Below are 24,205 nucleotides of genomic sequence, written 5' to 3'. Positions count from 1 at the left end.
ATAAGGTATTTTACACACAGCGCCACCCAGTAGCCGAACAGTTTCATACACTGTCATTCCATTCCTTCTCCTCTAAATTCTACATTCCCACCATTTAACCTCAAAGACAGCAAGATAGTCTGTTCAATGTATCAGTTCATTAACTGTCTCTAAATCATACTGGTTTTCTAATCACATGACCTGAATATGTAACATGGTCATCTGGCTGTCCATTAGTTGCAACGACTGACTGCGGTTCACTTGGAATCCTTTTTATTCTCCATCGGCCATCTGTAGAGTTTGTTCCTCAACAATCAACAGAGCAAACTGTAGAAGTTGACAGTTTCTGTTGAACTCTTCATTGTTGCTCTCAATCACATGATCTGGGCACAAAATTCTCTCTCTTTACAACAGCTGGAGTTGTCCATCCATTTTCTCCATTCAATTAGACATGAACACAGTCACCAGATTCTAGACCTGGCAGTTCTCAGAGGAATGTCTATTCTAGAAGTGTTCATAAACACCTTTAGCCTTTTTATTCAACTTTGCTACTCTCTTCATGTCTGTCCACTTTGGAGATAGAACTACTGTTCCAACTTTGGAAAAGAATCCGAGTTGCCTTCCCCTCAGGAGTTGTGCTGGACTATATCCAGTGGCTCTGTTGGTGTCTATCTGTAACTCAGAAGACCAAGGAATGGATCTTCCTTCTGTAGGATTTTCTTGGCTGCCTGTACAGCTCTCTCAGCCTCTCCTTTCACTTGTGCCTAATGTAGGCTGCTACAAAATCATATCTTGTTCAGAAGGACTTGCATTCTGCTGTAGCAAATTGTGGTCTGTTGTCCATCACAGTTGTTCTGGAATACCGAAGTGAGCAAAAGTTCACTTCAGCTTCTCAATAACTATGTCATTCAAGAATATTCCACACTGACCAGGTAATAATGTCCTCTGAATTTGCATAAATGTGCAGCTCTCTCTTCCAACGTCTCTCTAGTAAGGGTGTTTGTACACTGTATGGTTCAGCATGGTCTCAATTTGATTTGTACTGGATCTTCTCTCAAAAGTCCAATATCAAACTCCCCACTGAGTTCTTCCATCTTTCTCACTAGGCCCATCATGGTTGCCTCGCTGTCTTTGATCACTCACACACAGAATGCAAAGCTTTTATCTTGGTAAGTTTTTCTGTGCAGAACTGGCCCTTGCAGTTCAGAATACCTCCAGGGCAAGCCAGAGAGGCGCCAGATGGGGTTGAAGTTGATTGTAAGTCCCTTCTGAGATGACTGTGATGTCAGTTCCTGAGTCAATTTTGAAGTCAATAATCTTGCTATGAACATTCAGTTTCACTCTCCAGGCAGGCTCTATGTCAGCACAAGCGATAGATCCCAGAAACAATGGCTCTTGATTGTCTGTAATGTGAGCCAACTCCCTGACTGCTTTGGTGCACGAAACAGTTGCATGGAATATGGACATTTAGCATGTATTACACGGTGTGCCTCCGGCTGGACATGCATAATCTCTTGGGATATGACTTTTCCCAGAGCTCGTAGAATTTGTCCCTCTTAGCCTGGGAGTTCTCTCCCCTTGCCTCAGAGGTTTTATGACAACTTAACACTGAAGTGTCTGTTTACAGTTTCTAAGCTCCTTTTCAGTTGCTCTAAGAAGTTTTGCTATCTGCGCAGGTCAGACTGCTTTGCTTTCTGTACTCTCCTTTCAACCGTCACTGCTGTGAGAGGTTTTTCCTTTCTGTTAACCCAATAACCAGCCTCCATCTGATTGTTTTCATGTTTTGCATTCCCCAAAATCAGTTGTGAGCCAATGTACGCAGAGCTCTTATGAAACATTCAACATTTCCCCTGGTTCTTGAATTCTCCGATGAAAACATGCTCTTCCATAAAGTATGCATCAAACATAGCCAGAAGCCTTTCATGGTCATCTGTACTGAAAGGTTTCAGAGTAACAGCCGTGTTAGTCTGTATTCGCAAAAAGAAAAGGAGTACTTGTGGCACCTTAGAGACTAACCAATTTATTTGAGCATGAGCTTTCGTGAGCTACAGCTCACTTCATCGGATCCGATGAAGTGAGCTGTAGCTCACGAAAGCTCATGCTCAAATAAATTGGTTAGTCTCTAAGGTGCCACAAGTACTCCTTTTCTATCTGTACTGAAGTCAGTCACAAAGTCAAAGGATTTAAAGCTCTGCTCTGCTTGCTTCCCCATAGCCCAAATTAAAGATAATACCTCTACATCTCCAGGTTCATTGTGGAGGTTGTGTGCAGTTCAGACTCTTGTGAAATACTGCTTAATCTATCCATTGTGACAGCTTGCTAAAGCTCTCTTGGGCATTGAAGAGTGACAACTTGGCAACCTTTGTTGCGGTTTTCCTTCTATTTCTGTTGTCAATTTACTCCTGACACCATGTCACGTTCCTGTACCAGATATGGCCTGGCTACAGAGCTTGCTTATACACACCAGGTGAGTTCATCATAAGATGATTTAAAATACATAGGAGTAGAGGACAAGACCATGTTAAGACAAAGCAACCAAAGAGTGAGGAACGAATGTCACTATCCTGCTGTTTAACTAAACAGCTCTTTTAATAGGAAAGAAGTTATAAACTGTGCATGCTGAGGAAGGCAGGTTGGGGTGAGGTTCGTTTAAATAAGGCATTTTACACACTGTGCCACCGAGTGGCTGAACATTCCATTACCATTAGTGAAATCATTTGTTCACATGGCTCTTGGATGAGGCTTTTTGGCAGCTGATCTGTAGATGCACAAAGAGCTCCCAAGTTCATTAGCTGGAGAGCCTGATTTCTTTGAGAGAATCCATGCACAGGAGAGTTGGAGAGCCACGTTGTTCAGAGCTTTGGGGACAGATTGTCAGAACAGAGGCCTGAAGATTTTCATTAAAAATGCACACTCTGTGAGCTGATGTGCAAACTGGGCATCTAGAATTCTGTGCATTCTCCAGCACAAAGCCTGACTTGCATTTGCAGTTATGGTAACTGCACATGAAAATTCAAACAAACACTTATACCCACACCAGGCACCTATAATCTGACCTTTTCTGTTCACTTTAATTAAAACTAAAAGACTATAATAAGAAACACTTAGGAAATCTTTACATGGTTGTATGTTTAATTTCATGCAACACCAACCAGTAAAAGACTTTATTTCAAGTTTAACATCCCAGTAACTGCTCATGTTGACAATCATGGGTTAGCCTGGGCATCTCTGTTTTGTAATCTCTACATTGAACCCTGGTTATCATTTGCAAGATCTTCAGTTAATGATTTCCCCAATTTCAACAACTCAGTTGCTTAAAAAAAGATGTTGAAAGCCAGGTCCTCCACAACAATGCAAGACCTTATAGCTCCAAATATATCAGAGTATTTTTAGAGCTATAAGAGCACCGGAGCTCCATGAGAGGCAGATGACCATTGACGGAGAAGCGTTCCTTCTAATATGCTTTTTTCCAGACAAAGATGATTACAATAGTCTAAGACCAGATCTGTTTACAAGGTAATTGGTTCCCTGTCCGCTCACTAACTCAACTGGATCTTGTGAGTGTGATGAGACAGGAATAGATTTAATAAGAATTTAAACCTCATCCTGGAGACCTGCTAATGAAGCAGGTTGGCACCTCAGTGAAGAAGTGCTGCTAAACGGAAGACTATAGATTAGACACTGCCTTAATACTGCTGAATGAGAGCTATAGAGGAGACAGCCATTATGTACAGGTCATAGGAGTAGAGGACAGGACCATGTTAAGACAAAGCAACCAAAGAGTGAGGAAGAAAAATCATTGCCCTGCTGTTTAACTAGCAGATCTTTAATAGGAAAGCAGTTAAAAACTGCACGCTGAGGAAGGCTGGCTGTTCATAGGATTAGTCACTGTTCCCTTTCCATGAGTCAGATGGAATTCTGTATAATCAACTGCAGGGCGGATAAGAGCCCAGGCCAAACATGCAATGTTGGCTACACTTTAAAATAAATATATATTTACACACACACGCACGCGCGCGCACCCTCCAGGACCATTAGAAGAGTTGGATACCACAGATTTGTGCTAATAAAGGAGAGTTTCAGATTACAGCTCCAGATGAAAGCTTATTGACAACACAAAAGAAATAAAAGATTGGAGCACTGCAGATGGAAGAGAACAGCTAGGCCTGTCACAAAGAAAGAGGACTTTCCCAGTTTGTGAAGAGCCAGAAACCTGGGCCCATAACCCAAAGGTCTGAAACTGTCCCCTGCTAAGAATGGGCACCTTTGAGCTCAGAAGCCAGGAAAGAACGTCCTTTCTTGGGGGATGGGTGGGACTGGCCTAGGTCTTTCCATCTCAAACCTACATGACCTCTTTTCCACTCAGGCCAGTGCGCGCTGATATTTTGCCCCTGCAAGTGCATCTACCTTTCTCCCCGCCACAGCTTTCTCCTTTATGGGGAGAAAGAGGGGGGCTTCTCTGTCTGCCAGAGCCCCAAGGATCTTCTCCTTTCCCTCCTTGTGGTCCTGGGTCACAACAATTCTTCTGTTGGGGGGGGGTAATCAGTCAGTCAATGTTGCTCCTCAGCCATGTAAAAGTAACTCTTCCCCTGCCCCAGGAAGAGGTGCACTGCCATTATCACTCTTCCAATTCTACCCTAAAGAGCATGAGACCCCAAATTCAATCCCTGCATGGGTGGGTGCAGCTTCCAGTGAGGTCAATGAGATTTATGCCTTTTTATATGAGGGCTCAATTTGGCCCCAGGACTACAAATGGCTTCTCTGGCATGACAGTGCCACAACTAGGCACCTTCCTTTGGTGCCATTCCTCCACAGCACACTCCTAACCAAACCCCACAGTTTACAGCTACACATGGGCATCTAGCTGCACTTTCACTGCAGTGGGCGCACAGGTTTCAAATACGGGCAAAATCAACGAGCCATTTATCATTCAAATGCTGCAAAGTTCAACAAGGAAACGTCTTTTGACGGCCTGGAGTATAATTTCAGAGCAGCGAGGCAGGAACACCTCAGCCTGGTCAGTCGCTGCTGAACAAACTATTAGTCTGGGTGAACTCAAAGGGCCCATTGTTTCTCCGTGCAACGCAGCTATGCCAAGATATGCTGTAAACAGATTAGTATTCTGCAAGCACCAACAAGTCAATGTTACCAACCTACAATACTGGCATCCAATCAGAACTGCATTTTTCATTTACTAAGGCGTTTCATGCTTTTAGGGCCGACCCTGCGTAACAGAGAGAAGGCGGGTTTTGTGGTTAAGGTACTGGACGGGACTCGGGAGACCTGGCTCCATGTCCTGGCTTTGCCATGAACTTCTTGTGACCTTAAACAAGTCATTCAATCTCTCTGTGCTGCAGCTCCCCATCTGTAAAACAGAGATGGTACTTCCTTTCTGCCACCCTTTACAGCTTTAGATATACAAGGCAGACAGACTCTTCAGGGCAGGGACTGTCTCTTACGGGATGTGTCTCCATACAGTGCCTGTTACAATGGGGCCTGTTATGACTGGGCCTACAAATTTACCCTGACTGTGAGCTCAACTGCTAAGAGTGAGTGAAAGTTCAAAATTGTCACAATGACTTCTTATATAAAATTGTTTAAAAGAAGGATGCAAAAAGGAGAGAAAAACAGATGTAATTTAGAAAGGGTTTTACGAATGCCACTCAAGGACTGTGTTAAAATTGTAACTGGTAAGGTTAAAAATATCCCAAAACTGGTGCGTCCAAAATTAGGCCTATTTGGTGAACAAAGTAATGAGAAGATGGAGTATTCCATCCACCACTCTGTTTCAGGGTTCTCACAAAGAGAAGACTATTGGGGAAAGTTAGTAAAAGCAGCAGCTATCTGCCAACAAACACTGCAGCAAGCCTTATCATGGCTGCCACCCACACCATCCCCTGGGACCTTGGACCTTCTTTGTCCTAATCCTGAGAGATGTCCTGATCAGACCAGGCGACAGAGAAGGACCCAGATGACATTGTCACTGGCTAAATTCCAACCACCACCTGGGAAGTGAGACTTTGTCCCCTTTCCCCTTCAGTGTGTCCTTTTCCTTCCCCACCTTAATTTCTTTCTTCTCTCTCCTCTTGCCTTCTGTTTAATAAGAGTCTCGCTTAGCCAGCCAAGACTGCGTATTTTACAACATTGCTGTAAGCATTTGACCAGAGTTGCAACTAAAAGCAATGCCATAAACATATTTGCCCATTCTTGGAGGGGCTGATAAGTCTTCTGGGCCTGTGTTTTTCCAGCAGGGAGATTGCAAGCGAAAGTCAACGTCAGAGACAGAATCTGCATTTTCTATCTTGGCTGTTCTTTGCTTTTCCCTTTTATGGTTGTTTTGCCTCATCTTCCAGGAGGCTGGATTGGGGTTTAAACAGCAAGGACAGCTCCAGCCCATCTCAACAAACTTGTGTTTCTTCACCAAAAAGGACAGTTATTACTATCTAAGACATTGTCGAACAAAAGTGGGAGGGGTTTATTTCTTTTAAAAAAAAAACCTCTCTAGCTAAAGGAAACAAGGGATGTTGTTAAAATGAAAGCCTTATTTAATACTTGACATTTCAAGTGATTAATCTTCAGTAAAAGGTTATAAAGATTTTTAATAGCATGTTTGCCATGGTACTAAGCAGGCTAAGGTCCCCGAATACCAAACCCTGAACCTAGTTTCAAACTCGTTCATGTTGGACAATGACTGGATTATGTTAATACCTTTGACCCTGGCTCAAATATTTCATCTGAATCAATGCAACAGGCCCCGATTTCAGTCAGGATCCCTAGATATGACTGGAATACCAACCACACGCTCCCCAGCAAGCTAGATTTAAAAGCTGCCACACGCTCCCTGCGTTCTATAACATTTTGGTGGGGCAGGCTGGAATCTAAGGTAGCTTCATTTAGGCGTTAAATAGTGACTGAATGACTCCGGTATTAAAAAAAAGAAGCCAGAAGCCTGGGTGGTGTTTATTTGGATATTAAATTTCATGTTCGCCCCAGTGGTCAGCGAGCAGCTGATATCTGTATTGACACCATGGCTTCAACATTGTACTACTGTCAGGGGGAAGCCAGGGGAGGCACTTTGAAATCATGGGAGGAGCAAGTTGGTTAGATGATTCTGAAAAAAAAAAAGTGTGTATTGTGTATTTGATTTTGATAGGCTGAATTCCAAGCATCCCAGCCTGTCCCCTGGCTATCGTTAAATACATCCTGAAAACTCACCTTCTTAAGCAGCTGAAACTTTAATAATTCTAAATTAAGCACATGTTTTTGCAACCGTAGAAACTTCAAATTTAGCATTTTTTTCCTCAAGGCTTAAGATCCCATACACTAGCCATTTAATGTAACAGCATGGAGTGCGGCCTGTCAATGCATCAGGTTAAATACAAACACAAGGGCAGGTACACTTTGGTTTTGGTCCACTGAGTTATTAAGTGGGTGGCTGCAGAAGGGTGGGTAGAAAGGATTCTCTCTCTGTATTGACAGACATGGAAGAAAGAGGCAACATAATCCCCACTTAACCATCACAAATAGTTTTGGTTTTTGTTTTGCTGGAGGAATGACCTCTCTTTCCCCATGTTACAAGCAGGAGAGTAACTCATATTTTAGGATTTGAGGCATACTTATCCATAAGTCAACTGCAGGGGGAGGGATTTCGAAGAGCTTTTACATTTTCCCTGGGGGACTGGGAACACCCTCCTCCCCCAAATAAAATTCAAATTTCAGACTTTCAGGGCATGTTTCTCCAGTTAACAGAACACTGCATCTTGTATTGGCTCCCCTAAATGCAGCTTCACTGCCTAAATTAATCTAAACCAAGAGATCTAAAGTACTCAAACTTGGACAACATGTGATAAATGGGACAAAACATCTGAAGTGACCCATGACCCCAGTGTCGGTGTTTAAAGGAAGCACATTCTTTGCTTCCACAAGGTGGGGAGGGAAACAGCAGGGTTTGGCTTAGGTGTACCTGCCATCCATCTCGGATCTTCTGGTTGAAGATTCCATATTCATATCTGATGCCATACCCGTATGCAGCAAGCCCAAGTGTTGCCATTGAGTCAAGAAAGCAGGCTGTTAAGGATAGACAATTTAGGGACATATTTAGTGAAATTTCCCATTATGGTTTCATCAGCCCCTGAAAGTGACAAGCTTACAAAGCAGCCCAAATATAAAAAAACAGAGCTCCCTACTTCGCGCTAAGTTGAATGGTACATTTACGCAGCATGCATATGCAGGCATGGCTTAGAGACCGTCAGTTAATCTCTTTTCCATTCCACATCTTCCTATTGCTCCAACTCCTTGTCTGCATAACACACAACACCACATGCTGCCTCCCCCTTTGTGTATGTGGCTCCAACCCCATGCCTGGCACACCACACGTACCACCTCCCATGCTAGGGAAACAAGTACTCTGAGGACTAAAGAAACACCAGTTGAAAGCAGGTGTGGATGGGAGTCAAGATACAGTTGGCCTTGGAGAGCATTCTGAGTAGACAATGAAGCCCAAGGTTAATCTGATGCTCAAGCAACTGGGGGATCATCACTGGGGCCTGGAAGTCAGTCCCGCTTTCTTTTCCATCAGACCCATATGCAGCCCTGCACTAATATAAGCCAAGAGTATCAAAGTCCGTCCCCCCCTCCCGCGACACGCACCTTCCTCCTAAATAGTCCTGTACTATAAACAGCATTTGCAGGGCCACTGGTTCAAAAATAGCAAAGTTATATCTGCATGGTTGTTATCCTATTATTCAGCCAGCGTGTCTATTTTCTGGAGTCAACATTTTGCAAGTTACAGCCAGGCACTAATAGAAAAGGGGAGATAGCTTCTGTGCAGAAGAGGCCAGACTGAAGAGGACAGGTGGAGTCCAAGAGCGAAACAGACTATATTTAAACTATTTGGCAGACAGCTTAGTGAATGAAAGGAAATCATCATTTTTATTAGGGGAGGGGTGTGAGGGAAAGGCAGGGAGATCACATAGATGGGACAAATTAGTGCCCTGCATATTAAACTCATTTCCCTACCACCAGCATTGTCCACAGTGTTCATACTACAAGAAGGCATGACCATTTAATTTACACTTATAATTAGGTACTACCACAATGCAGGCAGACAAGTGCTCCTTGCGTTCATGGGACTCACTTACCAGCCAGTCTTCCAAGACCTCCGTTGCCAAGGCCAGCATCCTCTTCAATGTCTTCCAGCTCTTCTATATCCAGCCCTAGCTAAATACAGACAGAAGAGAGACGAGCTCTGTGCTCTTGAACCAAGTGGCAGAATGAACATTTACAATACCACTCTGCCACGAGGGAGCGGGAGAAACACAGGAGTTAAGATGCAAACAGAGCTATTGGAAAGAACCCATTTACAAGGAGCTCTGAACACAATTAATTCAGCACTGCACCGTCATCCCTTGTTACTATCCTGGCAGGCAGGTGCTCAAGAAGGAACTTGTTTATTGGATTCCAAGCTTAACCAGACTCATCTCTGCAGCTGCGACAGTGAATTTCCCCCAAAGCACCTTTGGTCCTCTACCCTTTCCAGGCACTGTGGACAATAGCAACATAAGCCCCTCAACCCCAGCCCACTTGCACTTTTTGTTCTTGAAACAAAGAGCTGATTTATATAGCACCTTTCACCTGAAGGTGCCAACATGCTCATCAAAACTTCACAATATAGAAGAGAAACATTTCGCCCACCAGTGAAACACAGCTACCTTTGGAGGATGGTAACCACCTATAACAAGAGCACTACACAAGAGATCAGGATGTTAAATGAAGAATAGCTGATCCACCTGAAACTACTAGAGTAGCTAAGTATGAAAAGCATCAAGACTTCATTGGTTGTTAGCCAGGATACCAGGCTAACACCTATTCTTCCAAAGAGTACCAGGGAATTTTAATGGTCTTAAGCTGTCAGGACATTGGTCTTAGATCTCACTCAAAAGACAGTGCCCCCAGAAGCACAGTGCCCCCTCATACCTGGCTGTGGCATTGCTTTATTTCTGGCAGTATGTGTCACATACACTATACCACTTTACAATTTTTGTGAAGGTTTCCCATCCAAATACAGACTAAATCTGATCCTGCATTGCTTATACCCAACAAGGTAACAGCTCAACTCATGGTACATACCACGAAGAAGTTTTGGGACACTGGAAATGAATTCTAACACTGAATTTTGCTAGGCATTTTTGGGTAGATAAGTTGCTGTGCCTACGTATAGAAATTTTTTGAAAATGCTGTACTCTGTATGAAAACTCTGAAAGATGTTTATGCCACATGAAACTAGGCCTACCAATATATGGGGCAGGGACCTAGCATTTGCACTAGAGTACAGTTATATTTCAGCATTACATTTTACAAAAAGACTTCTTTAGATACTACAGAAAATCCATGTAAGTTAGCACCTACTGCTAGTTAAATTATTAATTTTTAGGTATTGAAAAAACCCGAAGAATATTTTATAAAATCATTATTACTCAGTTCATACCAACAATCATCAAATACCACAGCTGAAAATTTCTCAGAATAAAACCTTACAGGTCCTACCATCCATGTAACAAAAAACACATTTAAATAATAATATCTTCTCCAATCAACCAGAACAGTACATGCCAGTAACTCCAGAGGTATATTAGCATAAGCTGTATTTGAACAAAGAATCTAAACACATTCCTCTCCGAAAACAAGGCCCTCACCTTACTGCTATTCTCTTTGCATTGTGAAAGAGTGCAGTATAAGTGAAAAATTCAGAAATAAACGCGTTTCAAAAGGAGAGCCGTTTGTCTGAAGAATATCCCTCCTGCTGTGTAACTGCTTAAAAATGCTATGCACTAGAGAGCATACTGTTAACAAGAGTACAAGGGCAGCAAAGGGCAGAATGGAATAAAGCCACTTTCAAAACTTTGGAACAACAGTAGCGGTTGTTCAACGACGAATGGTGGAGCAAAGCCAAGCCATGAGTGACCAAGATAACCTTGGTCCACTGGCGCGGATGGAGTTACGTCTCGTTACATGAGGGAGGAACTTGGCCCAAAGTCTTGGAATATTATGCTCAAAACACGGACTAATTTAATGTTAAGGTTTGGAGCTCTGCTAGTGAGCAATCAATGTACAGCATGCCTCCATTTTACTGAACAATCATGAGTCACTCTGCATTCAGAGAGCACTTAACAGTTTACATATATGCTCGTTAGCTAAAAAGTAACTATTATACACCACTGACTCTGCGACCAGCCCACAAGCCTCAAACAGCAGTGACAAGTAACGTTTCTGTTCCTGTGAAAAGGGGAAGTCGAATTTTACACCAAGAGGTTTATTCTAATGCTGAAATTTTGTAAATTCAGTAACATCCTGTCAACCGATAGTGCCAAAAGCATAGGAATTTCCTTATGTAGCCAACACCCACTGAACACCCAGTCAGTTAACATTCTTCCAAGACCTTTACTTTGGCCATTTAGGACTGTGTCTATCAATTGACTTCTTGGTCTACAATATTCTCTCCCTCCACCCCGGTGCCAAAAACAAAATAAAAACCCCTAATGACTAAATATTACTCCGCTAAACCACAATATAGACACACTTACCTGATAAATTGCCTCATCACAAGCATTCTGCAATCCAAGGTTTATCATGGTGTTCTGTAAGGTGCGGCCCATATAAAATTCCAGAGAGAGATAGTAAACTCTCTGAAACAAAGAAAAATGAAAGCAAATCTTACTGAAACATGTAGAAACAGTCTCCTCAAAAACGTTCAAGATCTGGAAACATTATTTTGGCATCTTCTAAATCCAAGAGTAATAAAACCAGCTTATATCATCAAAAGGACTCTTAAGTCTTTGTTAAGGTAACACCTTGAGTAGAAAATCCTGATTATTAGCTGATGCCTTGATTTAAAATAAGCATGGCTTTAAAAATTCATAAGCCACTTTGGGCAGGGGGTGAGGGATCCTAACCCACTGATTTCTCTTTTTAAAAAAAGGTGTTTTCAGCCTTTAGGATTGTAGCGATAACCCCATGCAGCACTCTCTTCCTGAGTCTGCAGACAGACTGCTTCAGGCCTTATGTGCTGTACATGTAACCAAAGGAAAGGCTGGAAATAGGGCGGATGCTGGGAAAAAAATTATAAAGTATGCCATGCAACAAGATGGAGGAAAGGCCTAACTACCTCCAACCCTGTGTTCTACACCCTCACTGCTAGTTTTAAACAATTAATGCTCACACAGGGAGAAGAGAGGGGCATGGTAGGTCCAGGGTGGAAGAGGTTGAGTTTTGTTTGAACAAGAGCCTTAACCTGTGACCGACAGTTTCATTGCATCAATGGGAGAGGTGCATGTTCAGATCAGGGGCAGCATGTGGCCCTATGTCTATTTATGAAACCGAGTTAAAATGTAAACGAAGCAGACATTTCAAATTAAACCAGGCTTTAGAAACGCCAAACAACTGACCTGACTCTGATGCACAGAGTGCTTTCAAGAGCTACTCCTGCTTCCTGAACAAAACATCTAGATAGAATCTCCCTTGATGCAAATATTCTAAATAATAGAAGTCTTTGTTCCCTGAAATTTAATTTCCTCCAAGGATTATTGTGTTTATTGCAGTAGTGCTAAGAGACTCTAGTCAGGGATCATGGCTCTACTGCGCTAGGTGCCGCACAAATGACTCAAAGAAAGACTTGTTGCCCTGCCCCAGAGAGCTCACAATCTAGGACTGTAACAATATGTAACAGATGGGAGGGAAGGTAACAGTAAAGACAAGTACATTTGCATAAATGGTCACAGTGGTCACAGCTACATGCCACTCGAGCCAATGGCTGCTAGTGATCTGTGGGCATCACAGCAGAGATTGGGTTTAAGGAGGGATTTAGAAGAGGAGAAGGTGGCAGCTTTGTGAATGTTGACAGAGGGGGTCCCTTCCACATGTAAGCCACAGTGTGGGAAAGAGCGCAAAGGTGCCTGTCGAAAAGCAGACATATGAGAAATCATCATTGGCTGAGAAAGGTGGGGTCAGCCTTGTGATAAGTAATTAGACTTGATAGATTGGGAGGGGCTTTCAAATGATGTCACAAACAGGATTACTGTTTAATCCACTAGCAAGCACTGTTCTGTGTTCAATATAAACCAAAGCGGACAAGCAATGACCCAAGAGGAATGTTAAGCCAATTCACTTGAGACTGCTTGAGCTTTTTACTTCAGTCCCACTTCCTTCTCAGAGGAGCCTGAGGGTTCAGAGGATGGACATTTCACACCTGGTCATGCGATACATGAGTTCTCAACCTCCTCCACTACAGTGCTCCTAGTTCCCACAAGTACCTAAAGTCCCTGGGTCTCCATGAAGTACATGTATCTACTCTAGAAAATTTTGAATTACAGGGCCTGGGTTTTCCTAGAAAAAATGCAGTCTGTATGAGCAATGCTGCAGACCACAGGAAGCACTACACAAGTCTCTTGGGATATGACAGTTGTCGATTACCTTTTAAATTTTGATTACACATGTTCTGCACTTTTTGGTTTCTTATTGCCACATTATAAGGATCAGAGTTAAGAAATACAGCCAGGGAGTAAGAAAGGTGTACTTTGGCTTGACTGTCTTCTTCAGTTGAAGTTCAGAGCAATAGAAGAAAGTGAGAGTTATATATAAACAATTGTGAAGGACAGCTAACATGGCACTTTCACAGAGTCATAAAAAGAGCCTCCTTATACTTTTGCAATGGCTCATGTAAAGTATTCCTAAAAGGCTCAAAGGAAGTTTTAAACTCTAGTAGTAAAGCACGTACAGCTTTGAAGTTCTGTCACTGCCAATTAATTCTGCTTTTATTTTGAGCTGACTCTGACCTTTTTGATCCCTTAAACTAATTTACCCTAAAAGGGTTTCCGGATATTTGTTGGTCAGCCAGACCCACTGGACAATACAAAAGGGGGGCAGGAATACACAGGAAGAAACGCTGCAATACAATACAGCAAACACTTTCTTTCCAAGCACTGGATATTGGTGTTTGCAGCCAAGTTTTGTTCAACTAGCAAAACAAGTTAAAGTGGCCTAGTTTGTTTAAACCCAGTTCCTGGAATCAGGGACAAATGAGGAAGCAGACACGTCTCCCCCTAAAAACACCTAGTTCCAGCTGAATGCAAAGCAGGAGCAAGGGGAGATTTAGCAAGGTTTGCTCATGAGGAGTTTAAGATGGGAAAGTAATGTCTCCTCCCAATCTCCAGCATCTAGTCAGGGCTTCCCCATGCCAGACATGAAGTAGCCTCCCCACTCCTGAACCTTGGGAGGGTCTTGAGCATAGGTGCGGGACCAAGAGGCGTGGCAGCACCCCCGGCCTGAAGTGGTTGCCGTCCTATACAGGTTGTGCAGTTTGGTTCGATGGCTCTCAGCACCCCCACTATACAAGTTACTCCTGGTCTTGAGTCAGAAGCTACTCACCCTTCCCATAACTTGAGGGATTTATACAGCTATGTCCCCGCTTGGGGACCTGCCCAAGGAAGCGGTCCCAAACTCACAGTGCCTTCCCCCTCCCCACGGTGCCTTGCACACCACTATGCTCCCCTTGGCCCTTAGCTTCCCACCTACTGAGCAGCCCTCCCTGGTGCACATCTGGGGCTTGTGTACCCCTGGTGATCCTGGACTGGGTTCCCTGTACCTGGGGGACCTACCCGCCAGCTGCCAGCAGCCCCAGTGCAGCCCCACCCCCCGCCCTGACATGGGGCCTCCCCAGCTCACCTTGGGGTCCTTCTCGTAGTAATACTGCTGGGTGCGGATCCACCTGCCCACCAGGTGGTCGCGCACAGTATGCGCCAGGGCGAAGTAGTAGTCGCGGGGGGTGGCCACATTGCGGTCCTTGACCAGGGTGAAGTGCAGGTGCCGGTTGAAGCCCTTCTTCAGCTCGGCCACGTTCTCCACGCCCACGATCCCGCGGATGCTGATCTGCTTCCTCTTCTCCTGGTCGGTCAGTGGGCGCGACATCTCCCTGGGCCCGGGGCTGCGGGGGCAGGATGCACGCTCAACACGGGCTCCTCCCCTCCCTGGGGTGCACACAGCCGGCAGGGAAAGGGGGCCCAGGGTGCTTCTCCCCCACCCCACGGGGGCTGGAGACAGGACCCCTCGCCACCCCACTGGGGAAGGGAGGGTGATCCAGGGAGGGGACCCCCCCCGCCTATAAATGGGGGAGCACCCAGGTATAGAAAAGGGTCGCATGCACAGGGCAGGGCTGGATGGTGAGTGGGGACCCTCAGCCCCCTCCAAGGGGTGCACGCAGGGTGGTTTTGGGGGGGGCGACCCCCTGCACCCCTATCCATAAGCGGGGTGGGGGCTGTGGGGCGCGCAGGGGGGCAGGGAGGGGAACCCCTTTCCCGCCCGGGGGGGGGGGAGGCGGGCGGGCCCCAGCGCTCCCCGCAGGACGGGGCGCAGGGGGGCGCCCCCCGGGGAGGGATGCTCAGCGCGGGGCCGGCGGCCACCTACCCGCTCTCGGGGCGGCTGCTCGCGCGTCTGCCGGGGCCCGGGGAGCGGCGCCCGCCGGTATTTATAGCCCGCGGTTGGCTGCGGCCAGCGCCGCTCGCAGCCACTCCCGGCCGGGGCTGGCGGGTTCCTCTCCCGGGGGCGGGGGCCGGCGGCCGGCCGGCCCCGCGCTCTGCAAACAGCCTCCTCCCGGGGCCGGCGGCAGCGAAACCCGCCCAGCCGGTGCCTGCAGGGCGCAGCCGCCTGCACAGACCCACCCTGGGCTCTGGGGCGTGTTGGCTGAAGGCCCCCGGGGCTGCAAACGGGGCAGGGCGGCCTGTTTGCAAGGACTTAGCCTCACCTGGGAGCCTGGTCTGTGGCTTTGGGGGGTGGATTTGAAGGGGGAAGGCAAAAATAGGGTTTGCAGCCAGCTCAGCTGCAGCAGCCTCGGCTATGGACTTTTGTCTCCCTGTGACATTAACAAACAACTTGCGGCTTTATGAGGCCCTCCCTTCCAGGCGCTCTTTGCAAACGGGTCAGTGCACCGCCTCCCTGGCGCACAGGAAAGTGAATCAGCCCGACGCTGTGGAGGAGCGGAGTGTTTCTTCCAAAACAAGAACTGCCGGCTGGATTATTGCTGACCTGGGCTTCTTGCCAGCGTAGCCAAGCAGGAGAGGAAGGAACAGAGGGGTATAGTTCTGAAGAAGAGCCCGGTGTAGCTGGAAAGTTTGTCTCGCCACCAGAAGCGCTGCAGCAATAAAAGATATTCGCTCACCCACCCTGTCTCTGTAAGAGCCTTGGAAGGGATTTATCTCCATGTTCTGAAATATTAAAAATCAAATCTTCGCCCAGAGCTACAATATAAGGAAAGAAACATCAACGCTCCCTCTTAGGAGTATTTCGTCCATGCCCTCCCCTTGTTCTGCCTGGCCTGCCTTTCCTATAATTGGTCTCAGAGTAGCAGCCCTGTTAGTCTTAGTCTGTATTTGCAAAAAGAAAAGGAGGCCCAGTGGCACCTTAGAGACTAACCAATTTATTTGAGCATAAGCTTTCGTGAGCTACAGCTCACTTCATCGGATGCATTCCGATGAAGTGAGCTGTAGCTTGCGAAAGCTTATGCTCAAATAAATTGGTTAGTCTCTAAGGTGCCACTGGGCCTCCCTTTTCTTTTTATAATTGGTCTGCGTCTTTAACTCCCATTTAAATTGATGTGAAAACACTACAAGGCCTGGTTCTTCTTGGTTTATAGATGAACAACATACCCCCATATCTCAGTGTCTGTCCTTGGACCCGTTAACCTTTTACCCCCAGATTATGTATTCCTTACGCCACCCGTTCCTAAACTGAATTTCGTACCTCTTGATAATCTGTACTTTATTGCCTGATAACCAGAAACTTCTATGCTTAAACTCTGTACCGTTTTCTTTTTACTTCAACATCATCTTAAATAAAATTATTATACACCACTCCAGAAATTAGATCTTATCTTGCTTCCAAATATTTGTTGTCTACCTCCATCTTGCCTTGAGGGCAAGTTTCTTGACAAAGAATGAAATTCTACTTCTGCTTTTCTGTTAACCTACAGCTATGTTTGTATTGATTCTCCAGTCCTGTGTATTATTGTAGCCCATCTCAGTAAAGCCAACAAAATCAAAGAAACGAGTGAGAAAAGCAGATGGCTTTCCTCTTCCAGCCAGCCCAAACTGTGGCAGGGTGTGGAGTAAGTTGTCCGTTTCAAGTGCCATACCAAGAACACAGATTTTACATCCTCCATAAAATAAATGCTTTAAGAACAGCTACAAAAATGGTATATAGAAAATGTGAATGAACACATAGTTGCTACACAGTTCGGAGATGTGAAGGCCATTAGTAAAACTAAGCCTGTGTTAATGGTCACCTGCTAACTGCAGTCCCATGTGCTAATTGCCACTAAACTCTTTGGCCCAGTGAGAGTTCCTCCATATTAATCAGAATGTAATGCACCCACCTGGTAAGATGACTGGAAAAATAACTGTGTCCATGGTGTCCATCATGAAGAAGTTTCATGGTTGTCATCTCCCCACACACACACATTTAGCAGGCTAATTTTTCAAATGTTAACCTCTGATTTGGGGTATCTACATTTTTGGGCTCTGTGATGGGGTATTACATGTTACCAGTCTGGGTTCTAGGAAGTGCCACCCTGGTAGAAGGAGAATCCGCACCCCTGCTTTCCATGCTGGATAGGCCAGAATCTGACCAGGACAAATTAAGTGACCATGGAATAGATGCAGCTGGGCTTATTACACTACATTAAAATAATAGGCAGGAAAGAAAAGGGTGGGAGTGTGTCATAAGCAGGAAAGGGAGGATTTTTATTTGGGACTCTGCTAAAGTTTGCAAATGGTAGGCAAACCTTGTTTTATTTGCGGACCTTTCTCACAGCTGGAAGGGAGAGCCCACCCTTTGATAGGCCCCAACTTTAGCTGTTTAAATCTCAGGGGGAATGGCATTTATATTGACATGTTAAGTGGTTAGATGTTTAACTGATGGTCTGAATGCACACATGCAATTTATACATATAGATCAGAGGTTCAATCAGAGGCCGAGCTGAGAGCTATTTGGAAACTTAGCCCAACACATATGGGAATTACATTATGAGATGCTCATTAGGAAAGAAAGAGGTTGCATTCATATTGATTTTTTTAGTTTAAGTCATAAAGTGAAGAAGGAAGGAAGGCTAATGTTTGCAATCAAGCATGCTTATGCTGTCAAATTAATGAAATACACCAGTGCTGAAAGAGGCACTAAATAAAAATAATTGAAACCTAATAGTGTATTTATAGGGACACTTGACCACAGAGTGGAATAATCAGAAATGTAACTGTTTGGTAATGCACGGACTCCGTTCAGCCATTAGTCATACATACCAAGGTCCTACCTTTGTTGTTAAAACAAGGAGAACCAAAAACGAAGATTTACACAACTGTTCTGACCTGCTGAAAAACCACAGGTCTTCAAGTGACTTTCTATTTTATAATGGACTACTAGAACAAGTTTAAAAAGCATCAACGAATATGGAGAGGACTTTGTATAAATCATAAGAACGGCCATACTGGGTCAGACCAAAGGTCCATCTAGTCCACTATCCTGTCTTCTGACAGTGGCCAATGCTAGGGGTCCCAGAGGGAATGAACAGAACAGGTAATCATCAAGTGATCCATCCTCTGTTGCCCATTCCCAGCTTCTGGCAAATCATATGAACTTTAAACTGTCCAGTTAAGCAGCTAACAGAGAAGGAGAAACTGCAACTTGAGCAAGCATAACTGCAAAACTGGCCAAGGGATGCACCACAAAGGGGCCCATAGAAAGTGACCTGTGGAAGTTAGTTGCTGACTGGATCAAGCCAGCTTGTGTTCAAGGTATGTAGCATAAATGCGGTACCAACAGTTATGGCCTAAGTTGTCTGACACAAGCTGGTGTGACAAGATGTGTTGCACAAAGAGACTAGAAAATTCCAGTCCCAGTTGCAAGAACTCAAACCTGAAGTTGGTTCTTCCCTGATTGGATGGTGAGAAAGGATGACTCTCCTTGTGGTTGGACATTTTGAATCTTCAGAAGAAGTATGACTCACCATCTGATTGCTTCATGCCAGCACCTCCAAAAAGAGGAATCAAGTTGTACTGCCCAACAGAAACAGGATAAAATGGCCTGTGTTCATCAGCATGTTGCTTCCTGAAAGCCAAGGATAGCTGGAAGGGACAAGATTCATAGTCCTGCCTGTCCTTTGTTCCGCTTCTGTTTGGCAGAGTCATCTCTTGCTGTGAATGATCACTGAGCTGAAGATGGACAGGCTTATTAAAGATCTGGTGATAAATAACACCCACAGGCTTTTTCCTGGATGATGACCCAAATCAGTTAATTTACAACTTCCTAAAACTGAGTAGTTTAACTCAGTTATTAAGGAAGTGTATGTGCTTGTGTATGTGTTTTAAAGCATCTCACGGAGTTACAATATGTGACTTTGTTTTGTAACAAGTTCCAATCAAGACTGATATAAAGTAGCTTTAAAACTGAATAAGTTACTACAGTTAACTAGGTTTATAGAACACTGGTTCTATAATGGTTAATGGTTTCACACTGCCTTTCAAGTTCTAGATGTAGATAGACATGAAAGAAGACCAAGTGTGCAAGCTTTTTGACCTACACTTGGAGTATGTCTACACTATGAAATTAGGTTGAATTTATAGAAGTCGGTTTTGTAGAAAGTGTTTTTATACAGTCGATTGTGTGTCCCCCCACACAAATGCTCTAAGTGCATGTAGTCGGTGGAGTGTGTCCACAGTACCGAGGCAACCATCAACTTCCGGAGTGTTGCACTGTGGGTAGCTATCCCATAGTTCCCACAGTCTCCACCGCCCATTTGAATTCTGGGTAGAAATCCCAGTGCCTGGTGGGGCTAAAACATTGTTGCAGGTGGTTCTGGGTACATATCGTCAGGCCCCCATTCCCTCCCTCCCTCCGTGAAAGCAAGGGCAGACAATCGTTTTGCGCCTTTTTTCTTGAGTTACCTGTGCAGATGCCATACCACGGCAAGCATGGAGCCCGCTCAGCTAACAGTCACCGTATGTCTCCTGGGTGCTGGCAGACGCGGTACGGCATTGCTACACAGCAGCAGCTCATTGCCTTTTGGCAGCAGACAGTGCAGTGTGACTGGTAGCCTTCATGGATGTAGTCCTGGGTGCTCTTTTAACCGACCTCAGTGAGGTCAGGGGCACCTGGGCAAACATGGGAGTGACTCAGCCAGGTCATTTCCCTTTTAAGTTTCGTCTCATGGCGATTCAGTCCTACCGGCAGTGCACTGTCTTTTAATCTGCAGCCAGCAGAAGACAATGGCCAGCAGTCATACTGCACCGTCTTCTGCCGAGCACCCAGAAGATGACGATGGCTAGCGGCTGTACTGCACAGTCTGCTGCCAGCAAGATGTATAAAGATAGATGAAGTGGATCAAAACAAGAAATAGACCAGATTTGTTTTGTATTCAGTTTCTCCTCCCTCCCTGCATGAAATCAACGGCCTGCTAAACCCAGTTTTGAGTTCTATCCTTGAGGTTTTGAGTTCTGTCCTTGAGGGGGCCATTCTGTTTCTCGCAAAGCCACCCCCTTTGTTGATTTTAATTCCCTGTAAACCAACCCTGTAAGCCGTGTCGTCATTCGCCCCTCCCCCGATCAGGGCAATGGCAGACAATTGTTCCACACCTTTTTTCTGTGCAGACGCCATACCACGGCAAGCATGGAGCCCGCTCAGATCACTTTGGCAATTAGGAGCACATTAAACACCACACGCATTATCCAGCAGTATATGCAGCACCAGAACCTGCCAAAGTGAAACCGGGCGAGTAGGCAACGTCAGCGCGATGACGAGAGTGATGAGGACATGGACACAGACTTCTCTCAAAGCACGGGCCCTGGCAATGTGGGCATCATGGGGCTAATGGGGAAGGTTCATGTGGTGGAATGCCAATTCTGAGCTCAGGAAACAAGCACAGACTGGTGGGACCGCATAGTGTTGCAGGTCTGGGACGATTCCCAGTGGCTGCGAAACTTTCACATGCGTAGGGGCACTTTCATGGAACTTTGTGACTTGCTTTCCCCTGCCCTGAGGTGCAAGAATACCAAGATGAGAGCAGCCCTCACAGCTGAGAAGCAAATGGCAATAGCCCTGTGGAAGCTTGCAATGCCAGACAGCTACTGGTCAGTCGGGAATCAATTTGAAGTGGGCAAATCTCCTGTGGGGGCTGCTGTGATGCAAGCAGCCAATGCAATCAAAGATCTGCTGATATCAAGGGTAGTGACCCTGGGAAATGTGCAGGTCATAGTGGATGGCTTTGCTGCAATAGGATTCCCTAACTGTGGTGGGGCCACAGATGGACCCTATATCCCTATCTTGGCACCGGAGCACCAAGCTGGCAAGTAGATAAACCGCAAGGGGTACTTTTCAGTAGTGCTGCAAGCACTCGTGGATCACAAGGGACGTTTCACCAACATCAACGTGGGATGGCCAGGAAAGGTACATGACGCTCACATCTTCAGGAACTCTGGTCTGTTTCAAAAGCTGCAGGAAGGGACTTTATTCCCAGACCAGAAAATAACCTTTGGGGATGTTGAAATGCCTGTAGTTATCCTTGGGGACCCAGCCTACCCCTTAATGCCATGGCTCATGAAGCCGTACACAGGCAGCCTGGACAGTAGTCAGGAGCTGTTCAACTACAGGCTGAGCAAGTGCAGAATGGTGGTAGAATGTGCATTTGGACGTTTAAAAGCGTGCTGGCGCAGTTTACTGACTCGCTTAGACCTCAGCGAAACCAATATTCCCACTGTTATTACTGCTTGCTGTGTGCTCCACAATATCTGTGAGAGTAAGGGGGAGACGTTTATGGCGGGGTGGGAAGTTAAGGCAAATCACCTGGCTGCTGGTTACGCACAGCCAGACACCAGGATGGTTAGAAGAGCACAGGAGGGCGCAGTGCTCATCAGAGAAGCTTTGAAAATCAGTTTCATGACTGGCCAGGCCACGGTGTGAAAGTTCTGTTTGTTTTTCCTTGATGAAACCCTCCGCCCCTTGGTTCATTCTACTTCCCTGTAAGCTAACCACTCTCCCCTCCTCCCTTTGATCACCACTTGCAGAGGCAATAAAGTCATTGTTGCTTCACATTCATGCATTCTTTATTAATTCATCACACAAATAGGGGGATGACTACCAAGGTAGCCCGGGAGGGGTGGTGGAGGAGAGAAGCACCAGGAGGGGTGGTGGAGGAGGGAAGGACAAGGCCACACAGCACTTTAAAAGTTTAAAACTTTAAAAATTATTGAATGCCAGCCTTCTGTTGCTTGGGCAATCCTCTAGAGTGGAGTGGCCGGGTGGCCAGAGGCCCCCCCAAAGTGTTCTTGGGCATCTGGGTGAGGAGGCTATGGAACTTGGGGAGGAGGGCAGTTGGTTACACAGGGGCTGTAGTGGCGGTCTGTGCTCCAGCTGCCTTTCCTGCAGCTCAACTATACGCTGGAGCATATTCGTTTGATCCTCCAGCAGCCTCAGCATTGAATCCTGCCTCCTCTCATCACGCTGCCACCTTTCAGCTTCAGACCTCTCTTCAGCCCGCCACTTACTCTCTTCAGCCCGCCACCTCTCCTCCCGGTCATTTTGTGCTTTCCTGCACTCTGACATTTTCTGCCTCCATGCATTCATCTGTGCTCTGTCAGTGTGGGAGGACAGCATGAGCTCAGAGAACATTTCATCACGAGTGCGTTTTTTTCACCTTCTAATCTTTGCTAGCCTCTGGGAAGGAGAAGATCCTGTGATCCTTGAAACACATGCAGCTGGTGGAGAAGAAAAAGGGACAGTGGTATTTAAAAAGACACATTTTACAGAACAGTGGGTACACTCTTTTCCCGGTAAACCTTGCTGTTAACATTACTTACATAGCACATGTGCTTTCATTCCAAGGTCACATTTTGCCTCGCCCCAGGGCGTGGCTAGCCCCTGCCCCCTCCACCTCCCAGTGGCTAACAGCAGGGAACATTTCTGTTCAGCCACAGGCAAACAGCCCAGCAGGAACGGGCACCTCTGAATGTCCCCTTAAGAAAAGCACCCTATTTCAACCAGGTGACCATGAATGATATCACTCTCCTGAGGATAACACAGAGAGATAAAGAACGGATATTGTTTGAATGCCAGCAAACATACACTGCAATGCTTTGTTCTACAATGATTCCCGAGTACATGCTACTGGCCTGGAGTGGTAAAGTGTCCTACCATGGTGGATGGAATAAGGCTGCCCTCCCTAGAAACCTTTTGCAAAGGCTTTGGGAGTACATCCAGGAGAGCCGCGAATGCCAGGTCAAATTAATCATTAAACATGCTTGCTTTTTAACCATGTATTGTATTTTAAAAGATACACTCACCAGAGGACCCTTCTCTGCCTGGCGGGTCCGGGAGGCAGCCTTGGGTGGGTTCAGGGGGTACTGTCTCCAGGTCCAGGGTGAGAAACAGTTCCTGGCTGTCGGGAAAACCGGTTTCTCCGCTTGCTTGCTGTGAGCTATCTACAACCTCATCATCGTCATCTTCCTTGTCCCCACGACCTGCTTCCTTGTTGCCTCCATCTCCATTGAAGGAATCAAACAACATGGCTGGGGTAGTGGTGGCTGAACCCCCTAAAATGGCATGCAGCTCATCATAGAAGCGGCATGTTTAGGGCTCTGACCCGAAGGGTCGTTCGCCTCTCTGGTTTTCTGGTAGGCTTGCCTCAGCTCCTTAAGTTTCACGCCGCACTGCTTTGGGTCTCTGTTATGGGCTGTGTTCTTCATGCCCTGGGAGATTTTGACAAATGTTTTGGCATTTCGAAAACAGGAACGTAGTTCTGATAGCACGGATTCCTCTCCCCATACAGCGATTAGATCCTGTACCTCCCGTTTGGTCCATGCTGGAGCTCTTTTGCAATTCTGGGACTCCATCATGGTCACCTCTGCTGATGAGCTCTGCATGGTTACCTCTGCTGATGAGCTCTGCATGGTCACCTGCAGCTTGCCACGCTGGCCAAACAGGAAACTGAAATTCAAAAGTTCGCGGGCCTTTTCCTGTCTACCTGGCCAGTGTATCTGAGTTGAGAGCGCTGTCCAGAGCGGTCACAATGGAGTAGTCTGGGATAGCTCATGGAGGCCAATACCATCTAATTGTGTCCACAGAACCCCAAATTCGACCTGGCAAGGCCGATTTCAGCGCTAATCCCCTTTTCGGGGTGGAGTAAGGAAATCGATTT

At 45.8% G+C, this 24,205-nt stretch overlaps 1 protein-coding gene across 2 annotated transcripts in view; it reads right to left on the bottom strand.

The window, feature by feature from the left end:
- PYGL (glycogen phosphorylase L) overlaps positions 1-15,951 on the bottom strand; it is a 35,210-nt gene extending 19,259 nt beyond the window's left edge. Inside the window, exons 1-5 of one of the 2 annotated variants that reach the window (XM_084632396.1) lie at positions 15,773-15,951; positions 14,698-14,956; positions 11,562-11,663; positions 9,120-9,198; positions 7,943-8,046 (exon numbers count right to left, since the gene is read on the bottom strand). In XM_084632396.1, the coding sequence (XP_084488522.1) occupies positions 7,943-8,046; positions 9,120-9,198; positions 11,562-11,663; positions 14,698-14,940 (528 nt within the window). In that variant the 5' untranslated portion in view covers positions 14,941-14,956; positions 15,773-15,951. Of the gene's footprint in view, positions 1-7,942; positions 8,047-9,119; positions 9,199-11,561; positions 11,664-14,697; positions 14,957-15,435; positions 15,595-15,772 lie in introns of those variants that run through there. The other variant, XM_084632395.1, reaches the window with a different exon arrangement.
- Positions 15,952-24,205: the final 8,254 nt, after the last annotated feature.

Source organism: Lepidochelys olivacea, assembly GCF_965140295.1.
Source record: "Lepidochelys olivacea isolate rLepOli2 genome assembly, chromosome: 6".
NCBI lineage: Eukaryota > Metazoa > Chordata > Testudines > Cheloniidae > Lepidochelys > Lepidochelys olivacea.
Note: the sequence above shows the minus strand (reverse complement) of the source record. Positions and strands in the feature narration are given on the sequence as shown.